Below are 26,745 nucleotides of genomic sequence, written 5' to 3' on the forward strand. Positions count from 1 at the left end.
CCTTTACAAAACCAGCCTTGTAGTTTCCAGAGGGTTAACCAACTAGCTAGTTTAGTATGTTTAATCAAAAGCAGTAAAAATTCCTATGGCACCTTAAAGCCTAACAAATTTATTATGGACTAAATGCACTCATAGACTAGAATACATTTCATGAGATATGGCAGTTCCAGGGTTTGTTTTTTTTTCCTTCATTTAATTAAAATTCACATGTCATTAAGAGCATAAAAGTGCTAGATTTCTAAACATGTAATCATCTACTTTAATGTCCTCTAATATGTTCACCTAAGGCTGTAATCCTATGCATGCTTCCCCAAGAAGAAGCCCCGTTGAATGAACTCATTCTGTGTAAACGCCCAAAAGATTGGACTGCATAGTTGCATGAGAATAATCACTGAAATCACAGTTCTTTTGAATAAGTGTGCATTCAGTTGGGTTGTATGATGCATATTTAGAATAAGCTTCCTGAATGACTGTAGAGGAGAAATAGAATAACTACTAACCTCGTTTATACACCTACATGTGAACAATCACTCATTGTTCTTCCACAAAAGCAGCTTGTAGTTCTCATATTTGCAAACTTGATTTACCACTTTTTCTTTTTAAATCTTGTTAGGATTCTTTTATTTTATTTTATTCCTTTTTTTGTCTCATATTTCACTAAAGTGAGGGAAGTGCTTGCTGAGATATTACACAGCTGTCCTCTCATTTGAGCTTCTCAGGCACTGGATATCACCACTGATTACATCTTATAATTATATTCATTGAATCCATCATGAAAATGGCATGGTTTTCTGCTAAGCATCCTATAAAAATGGCCTCACCATCACCCCATTAAAGCTTGTGCTGAACCTCTTATTCTACAGTCCATACAAATAAGTTGGAGACACTTACTAACTATCACATTTGAAAATATTCCCCTTAAATGGTGGAGTTCTAAAAACTCCAAAGGAGCATTTGCACTGACAGGCCTGCACATTCCATTGGCAACTGGGGGAACATATCGGTATCAAGCTCAGTTCAGTTTCTCGTTATCCCTGGAAAGCTTTGAACTACCTAATGTATAATATATAACTTCCAGCATAATAAGCATCTTGATGTTTTTCCTTTCACTTCTTTTACTGAGGTTTTTTTTTTTTCAAATTGTTGTCCTGGTTTTTTTTTTCTTGCTGTTCCTAAAAATGTGATTGCTTTGATCACTAATTTATTTTAACACACCTAGACAGACGACATACCAGCTGGAGTTTATTGTGCCTTTTGAAAAAATGCTGTTCACAGTGCTATTGTTAAACACGTGTTTCAACTTTCTATTTGACTTTACTTTGGGATGAGTTACTTGATTTTTAAATGTAAGCCAGACATAGGGCTTCCATTTGTATAAACTGAAGGCTAGAACTTTGCTTCGTTTGCAAATAGAGAGCAGTCACCACAACCTCCTATGCCATCATCACCTTTTCACATATTGTTGTGCTAGATACAGACTAAAATGCCAGACCAATCAACCTTACACATCCCTCCTTGCAGGCTGTAACAACCCAGGCCTTTGCAAGCGATGTGTGTGCATACGACATACTGGATAGGTGCAGACTGCTGACTAATGGAGGATTGATGTGACTGCCATAGTATGTTAAAGAGAGAAACAGAACAATACCAAATGTGGAGGCACTTTGGCAGGTTAGAGTTACGCTAATATTATTAGGGCGCACAAACAGGGGCAGGATTGCAACTCAGTTTTGTTTTGTTTTTAAAACTAGTAGGTACCCCTTAACACTCCCTTTCTTGTGTGCAGTATTATTATTATTGTTATTATTATTATTATTGATATTTCCTCCAGTACTTGCAGATAAGGTCTATGAAAAGAAAGGGATAATAGAAATTATCTGTATTGGCCTAGAAATTTATTCTATATATATTTTTATTGTTAGATTGCTTCAGGAGGTTTCATTGATGAAATAAATAGATAAATTTAATTTCTTTTCTTGAAGGGTGGATGAAGGAAGCCCATTGTAATTGATTAAAAAAACTGACAAGTGACAAGTTACACTGTGCTTAACCACATATTTAGACATTTTTCATTCTGCTGATACCCAATTTGACCACAGTATAAAAATCAACCATATTAATCTGGAACAGTTCAGTTAAGATGAACTGATAAATGATCTGATTTTTTTGTGGACTACATATTTTATTAGCCTATGACTCGGACATGGGCTGATACTTTTAATGGCTTTCAGATTTAAACTCCTCAACTTTCATTCCAGAGCTGCTGCACTTTGCTGCAGCTCTGCAAGTGCAGATTGAAAAGGGAAAGGAGAAATGTTGCCAGGTCAGCAAAGTAAAGGTAGAGATGTCATCACTAAAATGTTTTATTTTTGTAGCACAAATTCTTTTCTTGGCTGTTCCGTGACTCATTGCATTAAGCAGGAAAAACTTTGTTTCAACTGGCCTTGCTTGCTATATCCAAATCACTGACATATTTTTAGTATACCACATTCAAGTGGGAATGGCTATCTTCCCCTTCTAAGCAGAGGTTGAATGGCCATCTGCCGCGGATGCTTTAGTTGAGATTACTGTAGTGTAGGGGATTGGACTAGATGACCCTTGGGGTGCCTTCCAACATTACGATTCTATGAACAAGCCATCACATTTATTGCAGTATGTTCCCTTTATATTGTTTAGAAAAATTTTGATCACTAAATGAATTGACAAAACTAAGTACAATATTACAGAATGTGGGGGGCGGAAAACATTATCTTCTGTGGTCCTGGTTGGTGGAAGATAAATATCAAGGCAATAACATATGTAAACAAGAAGTATATATTTCAAATCCTCTGATGCTTCTGTTGTTACCGTTACATTCTAATGGCATGAAGAAAGGTAAAGGTACCCCTGACCGTTAGGTCCAGTCGCGGAATACTTTTCCACAAAAAACCTGTAGAGGAATTTGCAGCTTTAAATATATTTAACATTGGAGAATGATGGGCATAGTTAAGAATGTGTAAGATTTGTGTCAGTTAATGCTCATTTGAAGTACATACTTTACAGTGCAAACCTAACCATGTCTACTCAGAATTAAGTCCTGCTGAATTCACTGGGGCTTACACCCAAGAAAAGTAGGGTTAGGACTGCAGTCTAAGGCCTTGTGCCCCCCCCAGTACAAATAGCAATTAATCTTAATAAGCACTGCCTGTGTATCAATTTGTGTGTGTTGAAGTCTGGAAGGCAATTAACATTTCTTTACTACCATTTATTAGTAAAGGACTATAATTGATGGCTAACTACAATTTTCCCCAACAACAAAGAATTTTGGTCTCTAAGGTAGATTTTACCTCCAGATGTGTAGTATGCCATACAAATAGATTTTGAAGAATTCAAATGGTAGAAATAGGTCTATTTAAGTTGAATGTTTTGGTATTCACAATTTTATGATACAGAAAATAGATAGCTGTAAAAATGTATCTTATCAATCATTAAATTATCACTTTTTTTGTCAAGGGTAAACAGCTTTTGGGCTCTTATCCTATTAGCCTAAGACTGAAAACTAGTGGATGTGATATTTTAAGAGAACAATTTTTGGCCCAGGGCTGCTTTCTCTTTTGGGCAACTTTCCTGGGACCACATGCTACCAGTGGGTGGGAACAGAAACAAACATGAGTGGAGGAATGAATGTTGCATTTTACCTTCATACATCAGACTGCTTTCTAGATATACTCCCACATCCTTCTCTATCAGAATTCAAGGGCACACTCCACATTCATGGATGGTGAGAAACGGGGCTGGTGTGGGATGTGGCCAAGGGTGGAGAGGCGTGTAGCTAAGAAGGAAGTGTGACATGGAGAGAGCCCTGAGGGCATTCTAGAGGCATTCAGTTCCACCAGCTTGAGATTACAGTGGTACCTCTGGTTACATACTTAATTCGTTCCGGAGGTCCGTTCTTAACCTGAAACCGTTCTTAACCTGAAGCACCACTTTAGCTAATGGGGCCTCCCGCTGCTGCCGAGCCGCGGCGGCATGATTTCTGTTCTCATCCTGAAGCAAAGTTCTTAACCCAAGGTATTATTTCTGGATTAGTGGAGTCTGTAACCTGAAGCGTATGTAACCCGAGGTACCTCTGTACTTGCATATGTTTTAAGACAAAGCGTTCTGCATAACCCAGACAGTCTTTTCCATGAGTCAAAACTGCTTATCTTCACGCAAGGCGCTCCTATTTTCCACTAGTTTTCCTACTCCAACAGATTTGAGATCTGCACTTTACAAAATGAAAGTTACCTACTGTGATTATTTTAGTCAGCAGCATTGCATTTTCTGTAATACTATAACTGGGATAGTAACAGAGCAGGGAGAACCAAGAGTTTTGCTTTACTAAGAATGCACCGGGTGGAGGCCATCTAACAAAACAAGACTCCAATAATTATTTCTTGGAGAAGAGACACTGTACATTGTTTCTAGGTGGAAACCTGATTTTTGCATCTGAGACTCTAATAGGATAGGGCTTGTGCCCTGATATCACTGAACAAATACAAGTGAAATACAGTATTATCTTTGTGGTTCTGCTATCCATAGGCTCAAGAACCATCTCAGCCACTGTACATACAGTTTGCCTCCAGACTTTCCTGGGTGTAAATAAAAGCTGTGGAGCTGTCAGCATAATCTAAGCCAACATATTAAAATTCTGTGCAGCCTTGGGCTTATTATGCAACCTGCAAGCCTAATCTTGTGATGGTGTGTGTTTGCACACACATACGTGCAGAAGATAGATAACAAATGCTGGAGAAGGGAAAAAATTGGGTGGTTTCTGAAGGTCACAGAATCTTTAATTTGTCTCTCCCCCTCCCCCCCCCCCACTTACTCAATTAATGTATTAGTGGATACATTGAATGATACAACAGAATGTGATATTATGTACGTATATGGAAATAGAAGGAGTGAAAGCAGACACAGATATCTGCCCCTCCAGCTCTGTAAAAGTGAATTGGATGGTATTAAATAAAACCTTTGGCTCATGGCTAATACTAAATATAATTTCTGTCTTAATGAAATTTTCATGTTTTGATTGAATTTCCATTTGAAGTAGTTACAAACATGTATCTGCAAAGCAGGCAAAAGTATTTTAACAAAAATGTGGCTGTCCAAAGGTAATTTGACTCTTTGCTACTCAAGTGGATGAGGTTATTTAGATTTCTTTTGTTTGTTTTTGTTTTTTAAAAAGGCTGATGCATAGAAAATTAACTTTCACAGCCCAGCTCATGGACACAATGACAATTCACACCTACTGTTTGGTACAGATTAAGAAGTTACTGCAGCGTGATGTGACTGAAACTGAAATTCAGCTTTATCTTGCAAAGTAAAATTGTCAACTTGAGTAAAACCTTCCTCCCAGCATGGATCAATTTGTAGCTTTTCCTTCATTTAAGGCCGCAGTACTCTTTCTTCACCACCAAAATGGCAGTTATCATTCTTATAGCGCCTCACAAACAGATTTCAATAAACTCCCGAAATCAGCAAGACATTTAAGTACGTTCTTGGCATCAGTTGAAGGAAGTGGTCTGAACAAAAATAATGAATGTACTTCAAACCTGAATTGGAAGCTAAAAAGAGAGACAGCTTGAAGAGTCCACAAGTTTGCAACAGAAAATTCTTGCTGTTTCTCAGAATTACAGCAAAACTGCAGTTTTGGTTTATGAAATGCTGTGAATGTACTTGCCCTTTTTAAAAAGGCAGATGCTGAGAGCAGCTTTAAACATCTTATCTTGTAAAAACCTCTAATTGTGTTAGTGATTGTGGCTGAAAAGTAGCTACCTGGCCCACCAAGAATCTCTGATTGCTGTGATGATACCCACAAATTACATCAAGTAGGAATAACATTGCATTGTGGGTAAATCCAAGGAACTGAGGAAGAGGCTGATGGCCCCTGTCACAGAGTGGGCAGAGCAGGCAGAGTTCCAGGGACCATGATCTAAAGGAAAGCACATGTCAGGAGGAGGAGCCAATCTAGAGGGAGATGTAATGGTTCTCTCCTATTCTAATAGAGGAAGCGAAACTACATTTATTTCTGTTAGAGAATGAGGGAAATATCCTATGCTAGTCATCTCTGGAGTGTCAAACAGGACTGGGGAGTTGTGGTCCAAAAACCTCTGGAGGGCCCCAGGTTAGCCAGCCCTGAACTATTAGCAATGGGTGAGAAAATCTAGCTAGTGAAAGTAAGTGAAGAGACTATCTGGGTCACCAGTTAAAAATCTGGATCAGTAAGGCTGTAATCCTATATCCCCTTTGCTGGAAATAAGCTCCACTGAACTCAATGCTGCTTACTTCTCTAAAGGCACAGGTTCAACTATAAATCATCTAATTTGTGATTCTAATTCTAGGCTTCTGTGACTTTTTGGGACTAATTATGGATTCTCTCAGATTTCATGGTGGTCTACTCATGTGAGCAGTGAACTCACACAAGAGTCCGTATCTTTCCATTTATCTGAAACACTGGCACGTCAATCTTCTTTTAAAAAAATAATAATCCCAGGGTGGCTCATATAAACTGATAAAACAGCAATAAATACAGTGAAACTTGTTATTTAAAAAAAACCCAACACTTCAGGAACCAGCAGAGCACAGCAAAGTGAATAAAAAATAGCAGAATCAATAAAACCTAATTAATTAAAACAAGCCAAAGTAACATGTTTGTATGCCTAGACAATCTTCTCCTAATGCTTGGAGGGCATCAAATTTGGCATTCCACCCAGCTAAGAGAAAGGGGAAAACTTGGAGAATGGCTTCTGATGATGAGTACAACAACCTGATAAGGAACAGGTGATCTTCCTGTCCCAGCATACTCTGCTAGACAAATTACGTACTGCTGGACAAAAACGTACTCATGTGAGCAGTTTAATTGGACAATTCAGTCTCTGACATATAGTTAAAAGAAGCAACTCTGTGAAGCTAAGCAGGGTTGGGCCTGGAAAGCAACTGGTTGGGAGAACACCTGGAAACTTTTTCTGTACTCCTTGGGGGAAAGGTAGAATAGAAATGTAACAAGTAAAAATAGGGCACTGTACAAATGAAATACTCTGCAGGAAAATATGCATCTGTTCTCAATACTTACCAAGACATAATTTTACTCCCAAAAAACCTTTATTTGAAGACTGGTAGTATATACCGTATTTTTCGCTCTATAGGACGCACTTTTTTCCCTCCAAAAATGAAGGGGAAATGTGTGTGCGTCCTGTGGAGCGAATGCAGGCTCCTTGGCTTCAGGGCTGATTTCCTTAAGAATGGATAGGTTTGATCTTCTTGCAGTCCATGGGACTCTCAAGAGTCTCCTCCAGCACCATAATGCAAAAGCATCAATTCTTCAGCGATCAGCCTTCTTTATGGTCCAGCTCTCACTTCCATACATCACTACTGGAAAAACCATAGCTTTTACTATACGGACCTTTGTCGGCAAGGTGATGTATCTGCTTTTTAAGATGCTGTCCAGGTTTGTCATTGCTTTTCTCCCAAGAAGCAGGCGTCTTTTAATTTCGTGACTGCTGTCACCATCTGCAATGATCATGGAACCCAAGAAAGTAAAATCTCTCACTGCCTCCATTTCTTCCCCTTCTATTTCCCAGGAGGTGATGGGCCCAGTGGCCATGATCTTCATTTTTTTGATGTTGAGCTTCAGACCATATTTTGCGCTCTCCTCTTTCACCCTCATTAAAAGGTTCTTTAATTCCTCCTCACTTTCTGCCATCAAGGTTGTGTCATCTGCATATCTGAGGTTGTTAATATTTATTCCGGCAATCTTAATTCCAGTTTGGGATTAATCCAGTCCAGCTTTTCGCATGATGAATTCTGCATATAAGTTAAATAAACAGAGAGACAATATATAGACTTTTCATACTCCTTTCCCAGTTTTGAGCCAATCAGTTATTCCACATCCAGTTCTAACTGTAGCTTCTTGTCCCACACAGAGATTTCTCAGGATACAGATGAGGTGATCAGGCACTCCCATTTCTTTAAGAACTTGCCATAGAATTTAGTCCAAAGTAAATAGACATAGAATTGGAGCCTTAGGCACATTTGGACTCCGACCAATCATAGATAGCTCTTAAAGTTTGTCCTCAAGTTGGTTTTATAATTAAAATGTTTAATTAAATGGCAAACGAAAGTACTGTAAGATCCTTGTTCCACTAATTGCAAAATATCCAGAAAGAAAATATCACTAATTAAGCTGCAATTCTTTACCCATTTACCTTGCGGTAAAGCCTGTTTGGCACGATGGGACTTCCTTCAGATTTTCACAGTAAGCTTGAGCTATAAATCCTGTTGTATTTTCTAGGAAAGTGTGCACCTAGGTAGATGGAGAGAGTGCAGTAGATCAAAGGATACTCTAAGAAGCAGTGATCACAATGGTACAATTATTTTGTTAGTAGATGTTGCTCATAATGTCACTTCACTAAATAAACCATTTAGTCTTACATCTCTAGAGACTTCAACAGAACAAAACAGGTCAAAATTCCTATGTACCATCAGAGGTATCAAAAATGACAAATCCTGTTGTCATTTTTAGCCATTTAAAATGTGGAATGACACAAATATACATACTTTCTCCTTGACATATTGCCCTATACAGTCCATTGGGTTTTAAGATTTTCCAGAATCCTGATGTATATATGGCAAGGGATACATAAACTCCATCAACACAGAGATGAAGTCCTGCAACTCTACTCTGTTATCTGCTAGAGGTGAAGCCAAATACAACACAAATATCAGGTTCACACTTGACAAAGGAATAGAGCAAGGCAGATGAGTTATTGGGGTATTGTGACATCTCATAATAAATGATTTCAACCCTTTTAGAAAACACTATATAAATAGGGAATTTTTCCATTGGTCCCAAGTGAGCTGTGCCTATTATTTTACATGGATTTACTTTGCAGTATTTTATTTATTGCTTCCCTTAACTGCCACTCGTCATCCCCACTCAAATCTATTTCCTCTGGAGCAGAGCAGCAATTTTGTCATCTTAGGGTAGTTTTGTCATTGTTCATTTCATGTTTTTGTAGGTAGGACAAGCCAAGAGATTTTACAGATTTGTGTCAACCAGCCAAAAGCCTATAATATATATATTTTTCTGTTCTGAAATTGTAAAGCTAGTCACACATTTTCTCTTTTCTTTTCATGTGTGTTTTCCCCCCATTTGTTATTCAGCTGATAACATTTTGATGTGGAGATCAAAGAGTTAATATGCTTTTGAATTGTGGAATGACTCAGATTTCCCCTTCAGTGTTTTTGATTTTTTTTAAAGGGTGCTGTGTGGGTGTAAGGTAGGAAAAAAGCGCCAGGAGAATGGATACACTAATTGGGGTTTTCACCTGCTGTGAGTCTAATTGAATACAATGCTTTATTTGTTACTGAAGGAGAAAGAAGATTATGCAAAGTGTCAGAATTTCAGACTAGTTTTTATACTCCTAGTACTTGGTAACAATGCATGGGAAAAGAAGACAGAATGTGCCAAAGGACAGCTTCAATTTACTATTAAGGTGGACTGGGAATTGAAAGCTCTTATTGAAGCTGACTGCTGCTCACGTTCTCAGTAGCAGTTACTTCAGAATGCTCTGTCTCAGGTTTCATTACTTCTGAGGCAATCTGATTCTCCTTATTTCTGTGGGATTAGGAAGAAATATGTAAACATAATTAAAAATAGATTTCTAGATGTTTTAGTTATTTTAGTATTTTGTGTGTAAATACATAGTAAAGTGGAGCAGTAATCGATATCTCTCCATAAGCTAGTAATAGAAATGGAAATGAATGAGCAAATATAGTGTTATAAAGATTACTGAAAGGAGGAGAGGGCATCATTCAAATTCATCCCTGAGCTCAAGCAAAATATTGCAGACATTCTAGTAAAACATGTAACCCAGTTTCACCTTTCCCTTCAACTTTCACACAAGAAAGTAAAACTATGGGAATGCTAATTAGCATAATGTTATGATCCCACACTCCAGCCTAAATTCCCAGAATGATTTAAAATACATTAAAACTTAAAATTACAAAACAATACAATCACAAAAGGAGGATAGGTCCTGAATAATACTTCTCAGGTGTTAAAAGCCATGGTAAAGAGGTGCAATTCAGCATTTGTGAAAACTGTATAATAAAGTTGCTAGATATACCTCAATGAGGTTGGGACTTCCACAACTTAGGGACTCGCATAGAAAACATGCTGGCCACTACTCCCCCAGATTTCTGAGGGCAGCAGAACTAGCAAGAGGGTCCCCTCTGCCAATCTTAACACTTGAGAGTGTCTGTAAGGAAGTTGGTGGTCTTTCAGATATTTGGGGCCAGAGCCATTTACATAACAAATGTCTGGTGTGATGGCTTCCAAAGACCCTACTTTATTTGTGGTGAACTCTGATTTCTTTGTTTCCTTATGGGAAGACCACAAATACAGAGTTTTTAGGCAATTATAGCCATATGGTATGTGGTGAATTCTGAACATGAGTTGAATATTTATCTTGTATATTAAAAAAAAATCTTAAATTCCATAAACAATTTACTTTTTAACATTTATTTCATTATTTGGACTATTAATTTGCTCTGTCCCATTAGGCTTAGGATGGGCTACAATAGTCATGAAATATTATAACATGTTTTGGTGGGACTGTATTGTTTACAGTAAATATAACTGAAAAATATCAAGAAACTGTAAGTTTCCCATGAACCTGCTATAAAACATGTATATACAGAAACATTTAATTGCATGAAGCACTGACTTGTCCCTGAACAGAAACAGACCCTCCAAGTGTCCCTCTTTTCCAGGGACGTCCCTGATTTAGAGAAACTGTCCTGGTTTCTGATTTGATTCTGGAATGTCCCACTTTTCTCTAGGATATCCCTATTTTCATTGGAGAAATGTTGGAGGGTGTGGATTTATCTGGCCCCCAAGCCGTCTGAAGGCAATCCTGTATATGGAAGTTTATTAATATGTTTTATTATGTTTTTATATATGTTGGAAGCTGCCTAGAGCGGCTGGGGCAACCCAGAAAGATGTGTGGGGTATAATTAGTAAAATTATCATTATGGAATGGGACATCCCTATTTTCATTGGATAAATGTTGGAGGGTATGCAGAAAATCTGAGCTTGATCGTGTTACTTTCATAAGATACATGGCCTTAGACTTTGATGGAGCTGTTGGGGAGGTTTTTCCTTAGCAGTAGCCATTATTAATGTCTTCTAGGTGCCTTCACCCAAAGCTGACTTTAGTTGCCCATAGAGACCATGGAGAGACCAGGGGGCAGCATTATCAAGTCTTAATAGATTTCTATAGATTTAATTAATTAAACTATTTGCATTCTGCCCTTCTACCCACCACTGATCTACAGGATGACTTACAGAAATGTTAAAAGTATAGAAAATAATGAAAGTTTATAAAAAAAAACACCAATACACAGAATTTAAAAAGAATCTATTGCTGGCAAATAATTCAGGAAAAATAAACATGTTTAACAACATCAACACTTTACAGTTTATATAGTCCCTCAGGAAAAGTATCATAGCCTTATGCTGTAAAGTGATTAAACTCTCTAGAGGTTCCCATAACCTCAGCCACTGTGAAACAGTGCCATCTTGCATGGCATCATATGTAATGTTAGATGGGGAGTTTGGTAGGTAAAGCCATTGATACTGCTGTTCAGTGTAGAAAATATTGAGCTAGACTTGGTATAAGGCAGTTTCCTATGCTCCTAGTGATTTGATTCCTTGATTACAAGTGTCTATTTTTAAGTCCTTTATGGAAACTAATTTATTATTTCATAAAATTTATACACCGTTTGGTTATTTAAAAAATACCCTCAACGTTGTTTGCTAAGCATGAAGTCTACTGTTTCAATATGGTGGTCTTTGAACTGATTCCCTCCCCCCCCCCCCCGAGGTTCTGCTACATATATTGTATTTATTTGCAAGGATTCACACTCTCTTCTAGAGTGTGTTTTGTTTTGTTTGTGTTGAGTGTGTTGAAATGTTTTGTTTATAGGAACTTTCCACTTGTGAAGAGTTCTCCTGGTCATAGAAGAGATCAGGATAGCATCTGCAGAATAGAGATCAGGATATTGAATAGTGTGCATGTGAATCTGTGCTGCTAGACCATGGGTAGGCGAACTAGGGCCCAGGGGCCGGATCTGGCCCAATTGCCTTCTCAATCCGGCTGTGGATGGTCTAGGAATCAGCATGTTTTTACATGAGTCGAATGTGCTCTTTAATTTAAAATGCATCTCTGGGTTATTTGTGGGGCATAGGAATTCATTCATCCCCCCCCCAAAAAAAAATTTATAGTCCGCCCCCCACAAGGTCTGAGGGACAGTGGACCAGCCCCTTGCTGAAAAAGTTTGCTGACCCCTGTGCCAGACCATTGCTCCTGTTACGATGATGTTATGAGTTTCGGAGAGGGGCAGTCTCTCCATAATCTCTAGATTCAATAAAGAGCTAGAATTTGAGCAAATTCATAAATTCCTAAGTAAGCAAAGGTTGGTTAATTAAAACTAAGCCAAGCCTTGTTGCATTCAGTTTAGGATCACAAGCTCAGGCAGCTTCACATAACTAGTTTAGGATGAGCCAAGTTGTTAACATAACAAAAGGTGTTGCTAGTCCATCTAAGACAGGGGTATGCAACCTAAGGCCCGGGGGGCCAGATGCGCCCCAATAGCCTTCTCAATCCGGCCTGCAGACGGTCCAGGAATCAGCGTGTTTTTACATGAGTAGAATGTGTCCTTTTATTTAAAATGCATCTCTGGATTATTTGTGGGGCATAGGAATTCGTTCATAATTTTTTTCAAAATATAGTACAGCCCAGCACGTGGTCTGAGGGACAGTGGACCAGCCCACGGCTGAAAAAGGTTGCTGGCCCCTGATCTAAGAGGAATACTTGGGCTTGGGCACACAGTGGTTGCTAAGGTGGTTGGATGTGTGTGAGAGAGAAGTGACAAGAAAAGTGTGTCTTTAGCAAGGTGTCCTGAGGAGAACTAAGGAAGAACCATTTTGGCAAGGTGGCTGAAGGGAGGCTGGGAAAGTTGCCTTGAATTCCAGTGCTGCACTACTGTGGTGAACAAGCTCCTCATGAGATGACCATTCTGTAAGATCTGTATTCCCTCTATGTAGACTAAAGTGGTGAATATGTGAATAAATCATTTTTCTTAAAGCTACGACAGGCTCCGCCATGTCTTCAGTTCTCCAAAGTAGCACAGACTTTGGTTGAGGGCCAAGACCCCTGGAATCCTGTGCCTGGCTCAGCAGGAATTGGGGTGGCCTGTAACAATTTGTAGCAGTACGGTCTTTCTTTAGTGCTAGCTAAAATACAGTATAAAGACAAATTTGGTGATTTTTTTTAATGAATCGAAAAAAGACCTTGCAACATATATGGTTAAATGGAAACACCGCTAAATAACAGTTTATCATGACTGATTTGGGATTCTAGATATATGTTGGAGCAATCCAATTTCAAATTCGGAAATAAAAGCTGAACAGTATGTAGCTATTCTCCACACTTAGACTCAGACTGATGCACATTTAGACTCAGACTGCTCAAGATGTTGACCTTAAGCTAATGCCATAGCTCTCTTTCAGATTGGTGATTCACTGGAGTAGACAGTTGTGAATAGATCCATACAACCTTTCCCTGCCACAGTGAGGTTACTTTTTAACCTAAGCTCATATCTGCACCTGCAGGTTTGTACTGCTCTAATTCTTATCAAACTTATGCAGTTTGCACTGTGGCACACCCACCCTACTTCCGCCTACACTGAATGCAGGGTGTAAATCATTATTTCAACACAGGTGATAGCACTCAGAATACAGTATTGTCATGCACTGCATCTTTCCCACACCTTTCCTATTAGGCTGAGCTCAACTATATAGAGTAGACAGCTGTCTGGAATGAGGCAAGGGACATTTGCTAGGAAAAAAACAGCATGCAAGTCTAGGCTCTTGGACGGTTTCTACCTTGGCCAACTCACTGCCCTGAATGTGTCCCAGAATTGTCTCTAATGTTGGAGAGAGTTTGGGTACAATACCCTCATTTCCATAGAAATGGCCTTGTTCTGTCTGTGTGAACAGCACAGAGTGAGTGGCATGCTACTGTATGTTGGCTTTCTCTTAGTGAGAGTTGGAGTTGGTACCCAGTAGATCCATACTCATCCAGAAGGTTTATTAACACAGAAGAATTCAAAGGCACACAAACCCTTCCCTTAGAGGTCACAGTGGGTATCCTCTTGGACCATACCAGGCATGCATTATCTGTCATGCCTGGGAAATATCGCCAATCTATTCCCATTACATGCTCAACTGGCCTCCAAAGATTATCAATTCAGACCAATTTAAGCATTCATGTTATTCATACTTTACATGAAAGTACTTTTTCTCTTTATCACCTTTGCAGCAATATAAGCTAAAATTCTTATAAACCATGCACACTAAAGCCACAAAATCTTGTGGCATCTGAAAGACTAACAGGGTTAAACTAAGTAATGCGACAAAGTTAATGTATACGTTATACAGTTTACCTTTATGTTGAAATGGCAATAAAAATGTGTGTTTTTCGTGGGGTGGGGGAAATTGTGGCATAAGCTTTCATGGACTGCAATCCATTTGCATTCCTAAAAATTAACCTAATGACAACATGGAGGATTCAAGAGGACCATATGCACTCTCATTTTGCTTTTCTTGCATTTTAAAGATTGCGTGGGGGAAGGATAGAAAGAGAAATGGCTTTGAGTAGGTGGGGAGCGCGGTATGACTTATTGAAGTTGTGTTACAGAAGAGGTTATATCTAAATGAGCTGAAGTAGTTGGACATTTTACATCCGGAACAGCGCGTCGTTTTAAAAACGTCTCTTTCCATACCCACATTTTCCCTGTGTTCTGCTGTTGCCCTCTCCAATCTTTTAACCGAATAACGCAAGGTCAGAAAAGGCTGGAGCTTAAAGCGTAACAATGAAATCAGACTTCAGTGAATTAATTCTTTGTGCCTGCGAATTTCCCCTTTTTCTCCTCCTTTCTCTGTCATCTCCTACATTTCAAGAGGAGCCATCCCAGCCCCCTTGCTCCAGTGCTCGCTTCTGTTCCATGAGATCATTTGCGCTTCGGTCCTTTCGCCTCGTCCTGGCATTCTTCGGAGGCACGCCGGATGGCATCTTTTGGTTCTACCTTAAATAAACCCCTCCGCTTCCCATGCAAACGGTGCCATTTCTTTGGAGTTCTCCGCTTGTTGTTTGCAGGTTCAATAGGTGGAGCCGAGGCAGCGAGAGCTCCGCCCTGTCTAGCCCTGCAGCCTTCCCTCCCACTTCGCTTCTCTTACGCCCTTAGCACGAGAATGCTACTCGCACCGCAGTGCTATTCGCTGCTTCGCGCCGGGCTGGCTTAGTTTTGCGTGAGGTTACAAACACAAACACACCCAGACACACACACACACACACCCAGAGTCTAGGAATCTTCTCCATCGTCCTTTCCTTTTCCCTCCCTCTTTGGAGTCTCTGATCAGTTCACGGCGATGAGGGAGCAACTCAAAAGGTAAGTTTAATTTTTATTCAGACCCGTCCTTTTTTTCCTATTCTTTTTCAATGAAAACCTCGCACTTGTCGAGGCTTGTGTTCTGCTGGCAAGCCAGGGTAGTTAAAGGCAAATTAAACTTCTGAAGACGTCTTTGCATTGGGAATTTACAGCTTGAGCGTCCTCCCTGCCAGCTGTTTTCTCTTGTTCTCAGTGCAGGTGCTTGTAGTTGGCTGGAGCATGCCAGGGTTTAACCCTTTCTCCCACGGCTGTAGACTTTGAAGATGAAAGATTTCTTCTCCCCGGTGCGGAGGCGGCTGGGTGGGGGTTTTGTTTTTAATTTGTGTGTGAGAGAGAGTACGTGCACACACACAGAGAGAAGGGGGTGGGATTTATCCTGACATCAAAGTAATTTTTCCCGGCGCGCAGCCCAGTTCCTCTCTACATTTCTGTCGTTCAGGGGTTTAAAAGCCCTCGATTTTGTAGCCTGGCACTTTCTAAAGTACCTTTTAATCAGGCTGCATTCTGTGAGTGCCTTAAAAAAAAAGAGGAGGGAGAGAGAAGTCATATTATTTACCATTATGTGTGTAAGGACCCTGCAGAAGAAAGCTCATCAGACTTTTCATTCACCGAGTTAAAAGGTCAAATATCTGCTTGATTTCTTCTGGGAATTCGAACTGACGTTTAATTCAGTGCATTCCTTTTTCTCTCTCTCTCTTTAATGCGCCTTCCGTGTCTTGGTGAATGTGGTCTAGTTGGAACATGCTGGCTGTGTAGGTATGAATGAAAGAATACATGTAAGCAGCAGCTAAGCAGGAAGTCGGGATAAGGAAAGGGAGAGAGACTCAAATGTGTACGGGGAGGGCCCTTGGGGAGAAGCTGTTTGTTTGCATCATTAATAGAAAACTTTAAAGGCAAAACAAAGCACTGAGTATTGCATTTTGGTGATTCCCCCTCCTCCATCATTGTGGTTGATACCTGCATCATTGTAAAATTTACGAGTAGAAAAAATATACAGCATTATATCTGGTATATCATATTGCTAAATAAGTCAATTTTTCTCTACGTTAACTTGAATATATATATATATATATATATTCCTAACTGTTGGGCTTAGAAAATAAGAAATGTGTGTTTATGTGTGTGTGTGTGATTTGTATTTGCTGTGAACAGAAATGAGAAATTTAAATATTGGTAGTAATGTTTTATATGGTGTACCTTTGTAGGAAATTAGTATAGGATCTTAGAAAAAGTATGTAAGTATAGGAACTTAGAAAAACACTCCCTTGTTAAAGTAATGTACTCTATATTCAACCTTGCCTCTTAAAATAAGAACTAGTTTACTGAGGTGTTGCTTATACCCTATTAATACCAGAGGAAATATAGTTCCCTAAAAGATATTCGGTCCATTATCACTAAGGAATTGCAGTCATCATTGTTTGATCCTGAATTCTACAAGACCCTGCAGTGAAATTGCTTTGGCAGAAGTGGAGAGGATAAGCTTTGAAAAGCAAATAGATCAGTGGACAAGTAACAGCTGGAGGGGTTGGCTCACCAAGCTTTAAAAACTGTCAGTGTGCACACAATAAAATGCTGCACATCAAAAGAGACAGAAAAATAATTACCATACTGTATTTAGCAATTGACATTTACTCCCTTCTGTTCCTACTTGATATTAATGCAAAAACTTTTTAATTTGTGCATCATCTTGGAATTCTGAAAATGCCAGCCAAAGCCAATAAAACAACAAACGGCCAACTTTTTCTCAAAAACACACTCATCCGAGGATTATAGATTAAGACAAACAGTAATCCTTCGCAAACCACAAGAGGCTGCTACTTTCTGCATCACTATTCTATTATTTTCACCCTGATTAGTTTCCCTTCAGGAAATTGGGAGAAGATGGGAGGAGGGATATTTGCAGCTCTAAATAACAGCTTTTACAGGCAGGTTACATTTTAATTGGCCCATAATTTACTCTGCTCTAGAATGAGTGACAATTTGATTTATATTAGTATTTCTTTGAAGTGTTAGCTTTAGTTAGCAAAACCAAAACGAAATCTGAGTCTATATATTTTATATCCATCTATCTATTTAAACGTACACATACCGCTGGTCCATTAAATCTGTGATAATCTCAGGCACTACTGGAAAGCAGGGGGGGGAGGCAAAAGGCTGTTTCAATTCTGCAGTCTGGTGATTTATTATTTCTTAATTTCTTATTATTAGTAAGTAGGTGTTTGGGGTTCCCTGTTGCCACCTGACAGCATTTTGTTATTCTTCACACATACGCATCTAGTTCATACTGCATTTTTCAAATCGCAGTGGGAGGGGGATGGAACTTGCTCTAATGCTGTTGCAAATTAAGAATAATATAATGTGAAGAATGAATATGCAATTCCATGCTCAGTTTTTTTACCCACAACAGCTTCTTAACAAGTGCACGTGCTAGAATCCAAAGAGCATATGGTAAAGTATTTAAATATAAAATACACATTTAAGAAATACATTCAAGAATACATTGAAAAATGTTTAATATATTTATATTCCTATGAAAGAAGTTCTAGTGGTGGACAGAGCAAACCTAATTGGGAATGATGGGGGTGGGGGGGGAGTGAGGTGGCAGAAAGTCTTTCACTTCTACAGCCCTTCACATTTGTGCCGGCCAGGGCAGAAGTCGGGGCAGTACAGTGGTACCTCGGGTTACAGACACTTCAGGTTACAGACGCTTCAGGTTACAGACTCCGCTAACCCAGAAATAGTACCTCTGGTTAAGAACTTTGCTTTAAGATGAGAACAGAAATTGTGCGGCGGCAGCAGGCGGCCCCATTAGCTAAAGTGGTACCTCAGGTTGAGAACAGACCTCCAGAACGAATTAAATTCTTAACCCGAGGTACCACTGTATTTGTTTTATCTTGCCCTTACTATTTTCTCTTCATTGTACCAGGTAACATGTCTGATCCTAGGATTTGGGAGGAATTGAGAGGCTGTGAAATCAGATTCAAGATTGCCTTTGCGCTGCCTTCACCCACCTCTGGAACACCTTGTTTTGTTGGTGGAGATGCTGCTGGAGGGATTATGCATATGCATAGCAGGGGCCTCAACAGCAGACATCCTGGTGGCAGGGAGGCACCACTACTCAGTCCTAATCCCTTCCAGCCAGCATGTCCAAGGGTTAGGTTTATTCTGTTAGGCTGTTTTTATCATTTCCGCTGCTGAAGTGTTTTCAGAACAAGTTGTAATAAAGGATGCAGAAGATGGAAAACTAAAACTGGAGACTTTAGAACATGGGTAGGCAAACTAAGGCCCAGGGGCTGGATCCGGCCCAATCGCCTTCTAAATCCGGCCCGTGGACGGTCCAGGAATCAGTGTGTTTTTATTTACATGAGTAGAATGTGTCCTTTTATTTAAAATGCATCTCTGGGTTATTTGTGGGGCATAGGAATTCATTCATTTTTTTTTCCAAAATGGGAGAAATTGTTTAGTAACACAGTCTGCACCTAAATCGTCCTGCATAATACCTTTGTTAATCTTGTGCTGGAATGTTCCTTTTTTCTTTTGCTTTGTTTATGTTTATAGAAGTTTAACTCAACTGCCACTAGTAATGAAACCAGAATGGGGGTTCCAGAGGATGTTCCAGGTGGCACTGGCTGTGTTCAACACATCATGATTCAAATGCCATGGGTGCAATTGTCTCATGCACAGTCAGCTGATGTCAATGTCTTTATTTATTATATTTAATATATATACCACCATCTGATGATCATGGGGCAGATCAGAGAGGTCTTACCGTAAAGTGATTTATTTTAAATCGTTGACTCTTAATGCATATATTTAAATTATTTGATTGTAATTCATTACATGCCATAGAATCATAGAATCATAGAGTTGGAATAGACCACAAGGGCCATCGAGTCCAACCCCCTGCCAAGCAGGAAACACCATCAGAGCACTCCTGACATATGGTTGTCAAGCCTCTGCTTAAAGACCTCCAAAGAAGGAGACTCCACCACACTCCTTGGCAGCAAATTCCACTGTCGAACAGCTCTTACTGTCAGGAAGTTCTTCCTAATGTTTAGGTGGAATCTTCTTTCTTGTAGTTTGGATCCATTGCTCCGTGTCCGCTTCTCTGGAGCAGCAGAAAACAACCTTTCTCCCTCCTCTGTGACATCCTTTTATATATTTGAACATGGCTATCATATCACCCCTTAACCTCCTCTTCTCCAGGCTAAACATGCCCAGCTCCCTTAGCCGTTCCTCAAAAGGCATCGTTTCCAGACCTTTGACCATTTTGGTTGCCCTCCTCTGGACACGTTCCAGTTTGTCAGTGTCCTTCTTGAACTGTGGTGCCCAGAACTGGACACAGTACTCCAGTTGAGGTCTGACCAGAGCAGAATACAGTGGCACTATTACTGTATTTAGAGATAAGGTAGTTTAGGACTTCATTTTTTAGGTCACAGTGAACGTCTGATGGACATTAATGTTTTTTGTTATTTGGAATAGGCAGTATTTGCAGGTGATACTGAGCTGGCTTGTTGAGGCTCGTCCTGTGTGAACTAATTTTCACCCCAGCCCTCTGCAAGGAAAGAATGACCAAACTGTGGACATTTCAGTCGCTGATGGGCGAGCTTGGGTGCAAAGAGGGCTCTCCTTTCTATGCTCTCTTTTTAACATGTCATCCACATCATGGTATTGGACTTACACATTCTGAACCAGCAACAGCACAGGAGAGAGAGCTTATTTCACCCGTCAGTGAAAATAGCATTCATTGCTTCATGCTATCCCCTTTGGGCTTCATGGCTCATCCCAAAAGCTGTAAGAGCATAGGATGCCAGGTCAGTACTAAGACCATTAGCCCATCTAGATCAGTATTGTCTAAGCTGCTGTTCAGGGTGTCAGACAAAAGTCTTCCCCAGTTCCTTCTTAGCGATATTGTGGGTTTGAACCCGGAGCCTTCTACATGTAAACCACATGCTGCACCACTCAGCTGTGGTAAAGTGAGGCCAGAATGTGCAAGTATGTTCTTGCACTCCAGTTCCTGTTTAGCTCGATAGCTGGGCTTGAAAATTGGATTAGAGAGGAAAGCATGACCAGTGTGCACCTCAGAATTCACTTTCTGGACTTTGCTTGAGACATGATGGCTTCCTTGTGTATAAACCTGGACACCTTTGGAAAGAACGGAGGGATATGAATTTAATACAAATAAAGAAGTAATCCTCTGCACAAAGAATTCCTTTAGGAACGGAAACAGCATGGGTCCTTCAGCAGATGGAGCACACTGGTTTGGGAAGGGAAAGGTGATGCTTTCTTTCTTTCTTTCCAATAATGTAAACCACCCTGTGATCCTCGGATGAAGAGTGATATGGAATTTTTTTTTTTTAAAGAAATGAATAATGAAATGAATGATTATTTAAAGTATAAGGGCTCCAAAATATAAAAATCAGATTAGCTAACCTGTTAGAGTAATTAATTGCCAAAGTGATGTCCTGAAAGTATTTGAAAATAGGCCCTCTAATTGCACATAGTTTTACTCCAAACAAAATACTAAATATGTGTTCCTCTGTACTTAGAATTCAATAAACACATCTTGAGATTGTTAACACTAGAGCAGCCCAATCACTATAACATGAGAAGGATTTCATAACGTCTGTTTCAGGAGATGAATACATAATATTCAACTACCCCAGTGTATCCCATAGCCAGACAGATAAGGATAACCCATGCATGAGGCAGAGGGAAGCAGGTTAGATGGTCTGTCTCCGTGTAATAGATTTCTTAGTCCATTTGCTTCCAGCCTTAGGTAAGTGCTGGAGAATCTCCTTAGTAGGCAGAAAGTCCAGGTTCAATGCCCTGACATCTCCAGGTGGTTACAGGAGAGAACCCCATCTGAAACCCTGAAGAGTTGCTTCCAATCAGTATGGGCAGCACTGAGCTAGATGGGCCATTATGCAACACTGTTGTTTATCTCTTCCCACGGACGCCTCCTAAGCCCTTCACATCTTTTTACAATGCTGATGCAAAATAAAGCAGGAAATGTAGTGGGAAGGATCCATTGCACTTGTAGTACTGCACATTCCTTCTTTTACCATATTCCACCATTTGAGCACAGGGGAAAAAATTGTCAGAATTTTTAGCTTTCTGTTATACAAACTTGCATGCTTATTGGAGTTAAAAATTGCTGCAGATCCATTAAAGATGCTACTGTGTTCCCAAGTGTGGTTCAGAATGCTAAGAGTTGCTGAGTTGGCATTTTGCTTCACACAGTGTGTACACACACACACACACACACACAAAGCAGCCCCAAAGCTAACAATTAAATGGCCTTTGAAAATGGCAAAGAGGCTTATGAAGGGAAGTCTCAGTGGAGCCTAACCTTTCCTTGAGCTGCACTTGTGTGTGGAATTGTTGATAACTTTCTAAGCTGAAAATGTTCAGAAAGAAGGAACACTTTTTAGTTGGTGGAATGAAATAGCTGCAGTCTTCTTGTGTTCTGAATATAAAGTGCTGGTTAAATCAGCTCTTGCGCTTTACAATCACACTCAACCTTCACAGAATTTTCCACAAATGATCTTCAGCTTTCCTTAAAATTTCACGCAGGAGTAAGAGAAGTCCTTCTGGTTCTCAAGCACTTTTTTCTGCTCTTGGATATTATGTTAATAATTTCTAAACTGATCATACATTATTTTTGTTAAACAATTGTATCACTGTTGCCTCATGGCACTTATTTCAATGGAAGGAGGTTTGTTTTCAGGTCTGAGCCAGAACTTGCAATTTCCAGATAAATAGCTGCTTAGAACTGACCATTGAGAAACACTGGATTGCATAGGATTTACTTATCAGCAAATGTGTTTAGGATTGCAACCTTGTGTATTAAGTGTGACTGTTTTTTTGTGAAGATGAATAGATGAATGAGAAGTAAAGTAAAGTAAAGTAAAGCAAAGCACATAGTTTGTCTCCTCCCTCCGATAGTTTTGTTAATCTGCCTCAAAAATATCAGTGGTAATCAGAAAAAAACCTGGAAGTAAATTCAGGTATTCACTCTAATTCTGTTGTTGAAAAGAACTGGGCACCTCTGCCTATTGACTTGTCTTCCTGTGGTTTCATGGAATGCTAATGAACATAATAATTGCTAAGGAATTAATGTTAACACAGAGAAAGTTGGAAGGGACTGTAAATTTTGAGAAAGAATGAAAGAAGTGAGGAATCTGTATTAACTTCAACACTGATCAACTATTAGGTTCCCGTTACAATCTTTATAATAGCTTAGGAAAAACATGTTAATCAATGTTCACAGAAACATACTTTCCAAATTAAAGGTGTCTGTGTAGATTGCCATTTAGGACACTTAACATGGTTGTGATTTTGAAGCAGTGAGTGAAGCGTCAATTTAAAGTGAGAACTTTTGCTGAATAAGAGTCATGATGTTAGAAAATTGTGATTGTCAGAGCTTTACCCTGACATCATAGGGACAAACATCCCTGCCATTTGGCTGAGCTTCTGTGATAGTATGGAATAGTCTCACGCTTTGTAATTACTTGGGTCAACCTTACATTTATTTAACCACTAGCCTGGTAGCCATAGGTGAGAGAAATTGCTTGCAGTCAAGTGCGTGGAATTCATACAGTCCAGTGAATAGGCTGGTGGAAGAGGGATGGAATGCTCTTTCCCGCCTCTGTGCCCAGCATAGAAATGCAGCAGGCTGCTGCAGGAGGGTTGGAGCTCTCAGTTTCTCTTCTGCAAACTCCCAATAAAACCAGTACCTTTTGTGGGCTATTGTGGATACCTAAAACAGCCTTGAAAGTATCAGCAGAGGGGTAGAGGGGGAACTATATACACTTGAGGGGAAGGGGGTCATATTAGCGAGGAGAAATAAGCCATTCCAAACTGCTGTTTTTAATATAAGGATCCTTGTTTGCATGAAATTGAAATTAAATATCTGAACCTTCTGAGAATTTTTTTGTTCATGGATCTATTTTTTATTTTACAAAAATTGGAAAAACAAACAAACTTTAAAGCGACTTTAAGAACGAAAAGAAACAGAGAGAAAAGGTGAAATTATATCTGTACCTCATTCCACCTACATCCTACCCCTCAATGTCTGTTCCCTCACAATTCTACTATATCAAACATTCAATGGAATATATTCATAAATCCACATGCAGCAAGAATTTGAAATAGGTTTGCTCATTTGATAATCTGCCGATTATAGACATGTACAGAATTCAAAGCTGCGAGCAAATGATTGGTCACTCTGTTTTTAAACTGAACATAAATATTCCAAATGGTTACCAAGACCCAGATTAAGGGCGGGAGCTAACATGATTCCATCCAGAGCTTTGGGAGCAGTCATAAGGCTGGCATCAGCAGCTGGCATTTTCAGGCAGCTCCCAGGACCTCCGTGTCTCAATAGGGCCCATTGCTGATGCCTCTCCTGGATTCCTGTAGACAGACACACACACACACACATACAGTAGTACCTTGGATCCTGAATGCCTTGGTACTCAGATGTTTTGGCTACCAAACGCCACAAACCCAGAAGTGAGTGTTCTGGTTTGCGAACGTTCTTTGGAATCCAAATGTCCAATGGGGCTTCCGTGGCTTCCAGTTGGCTGCAGGAACTTCCTGCAGCCAATCAGAAGCTGCACTTCGGTTTCCGAATGTTTTGGATGTCGAATGGACTTCCAGAACAGATTCCGTTCGACTTCCAAGGTACGACTGTGTGTGCGCGCTGCTCTGAGCAGCACTTACCAGCTGCTTCCAACAACCACCCTAAATCTCCCACAGTGCCCTAAAGCAAAACTACATCACATATATCCTGAAAAAAATAAAATGGAAGTCTGAGCTACCTATTGGTACTGCTTGGAACATTTGCTTCAGCTCCAATTAAACCCACCTAAGCTGGAGAATTCCTGCCAACCTAGCAGTTTGAAAGCACGTCAAAGTGCAAGTAGATAAATAGGTACTGCTCCAGCAGGAAGGTAAACAGTGTTTCCGTGTGCTGCTCTGGTTCGCCAGAAGCGGCTTAGTCATGCTGGCCCCATGACCCGGAAGCTGTACGCCGGCTCCCTCGGCCAATAAAGCAAGATGAGCGCCGCAACTCCAGAGTCGGTCACGACTGGACCTAATGGTTAGGGGTCCCTTTACCTTTACCTTTAAGCTAGAGAATGGGCATCTGAGGGCAGCTTGCTCAAAAACCCTCCTCAAACCTGTGACCTCAGTGCACACAGGTTTTCAGCAAAAGCAAAGTCTTCTTAAAACTGATTTTTATCAAATAATCAAGTTTGATTTAAATAAAGCATCCTTTCAATTATTTGCTAGACTGATATATAAATGTGATTCGCCCAAGTTATTTTTCAACACGAACAAACATAGAAAACCTCTCAGGCCAATTAATGACTATTTGGAGAAAGTGCATAAAAGTGACAGAAATCCTTTTAATCATCTAGTCTTATTTATTCACACATACTAAGTATATTATGAATTAATAAAACATTATTAATAAAAATGTCTTGGAAGTTTAAAAAGAGCCTTTAAATTAAGGCAAACTATTTTTCTCTTTGGTTTTAAAAATCACTCCTCATAAATACTTTAGCTCCTCTGATTAGAATTAGCACCACAATAGTCTTTGTCCTTAATAGTGCATATGCATGAATGAATATTCCTTAGATTCTTGCCTGAAATATATTAAATGTTGGTTTTTGAATATCAGATATGACCCTTAAAAAATGATAAATAATGACATTCTCCCTATCTGATGAGAGAGATGTTGCATGTATTTTCAAAAGTCAAATAAATAATTTCCCTCGTATAAACAAAATTGATTTCAGCTGGCAAACCTCATAGTTGGGCCTTCACACACATACTTAGTAGTTAAATTTCAGTAGGCATACTTGGGGTTGCAGTGAGAGTGTATCAATGTACGATGCTGGATTTCTGTACTAGTCTGCAAACCATATGTAGTACTAAGTAGGTGTTATGCCCAGTATAATAAAACATTTTATCTCATTAAATTATATGTAATTTTATAAACATGTGAACTTATTTACAACGTATCTCTGTTCTTTAGTCCTACAACGAAGCAGAACTTTACTATGTGTAGATATTTGCATGAGAGCTTTTTCTTACAGATAATGTTTATAAAAGCATTCATTATGTCCTATATGATGTCATATCATGTGAATTGTATGTAGAGTTGTTTTGTTCCCTGAGGTATTAGTACTTTGGAACTTCTTTGCCTAAGAGAACCAGTCACACCTGGGCACTGCTAGATTATTTAATTTAAGGGTAATTTCTACCTCTTTGTCCCTCTCCAACTCTCATTCTCAGGTTTCATTCAAAATTAATCCCCCCATTGACCCCCTAGAGCTTCCCCTTCCCAACATATAAATGCCAAACCCCCTTTTCACTTTCCCAATTTTATTTTTGAAGCCACTTTAAAAGTTTCTCTTCTCAGTGTAGAAAGTAACACAATCTCTCTTCTCCACTTCCCACCAAGGCCTTCCCCTGACCCAACTCATTTACCACATTTATTTCTCCTCCTCCTCTTTATTCCTGCCCTACCTCGCCCCACCACTTCGTGCTGTTTTCATTGGCTATTTCCCAGTGTCAGAGCAGTGTAAATGTAATATAGAGTAGGTATTTTCAAACTTTTCATTCCAAGGACCCACTTTTAACCCAAACATGCATTTGAGGACTCATTTCTTAATCTTTTAACATATATTTGTATGGTGGTAATGCTCCTGTTGTGACCCACCTTGGATCAAGCTGTGACCCTCAAGTGCATCCCGACCTACCAGTCGAAGACCAGTGATATAGGGAGATGTAAACATTTATACAGTGCCCTTCTACTTCTCCTGTACCATTCAGGATAATTGAACTGCCTTTCCACATCATTCAGCTCCTCCTTCCTAATTTCTTTTTTGAATTCAGCTATAACACTTATTTTTCCGAGCTGAGCAAGATGTCCTTGGCATCCCATTAAGCTCCTTTCTTTGCTTGGCAAAAAATGAAGAATAAAAGCCGAATTTAGAAAAATAAAAATCCAGATTTTTAATTTTACTTGTAGTCTACTGCTTTCTGTGATTAAACTGAACATTAATATGGAACATACTAAACCCTGAATCAGTGGTGCCACTTTTGCCATTTCTCTGTTTATTTTATTTTATTTACTTCATAAAATGTACACACCGCTTGATTGTAAAAAATCTCAAAGCTAATGAGCTAGATCAATAG

At 39.5% G+C, this 26,745-nt stretch overlaps 1 protein-coding gene across 29 annotated transcripts in view; it reads left to right on the top strand.

Annotated features, from left to right (window-relative positions):
* DMD (dystrophin) overlaps positions 1–26,745 on the top strand; it is a 984,302-nt gene that overhangs the window by 886,733 nt on the left and 70,824 nt on the right. For 2 of the 29 annotated variants that reach the window (XM_083438932.1, XM_083438930.1), the window contains exon 1: positions 15,098–15,534. The exons of 25 other annotated variants lie outside the window; for them this stretch is intronic. In XM_083438932.1, the coding sequence (XP_083295058.1) occupies positions 15,515–15,534 (20 nt within the window). In that variant the 5' untranslated portion in view covers positions 15,098–15,514. Of the gene's footprint in view, positions 1–15,097; positions 15,535–26,745 lie in introns of those variants that run through there. 2 more of the 29 variants (XM_083438933.1, XM_083438931.1) reach the window with 1 other exon arrangement.

This window comes from Podarcis tiliguerta, assembly GCF_965153285.1.
Source record: "Podarcis tiliguerta genome assembly, chromosome: 4".
NCBI classification, from domain to species: domain Eukaryota; kingdom Metazoa; phylum Chordata; class Lepidosauria; order Squamata; family Lacertidae; genus Podarcis; species Podarcis tiliguerta.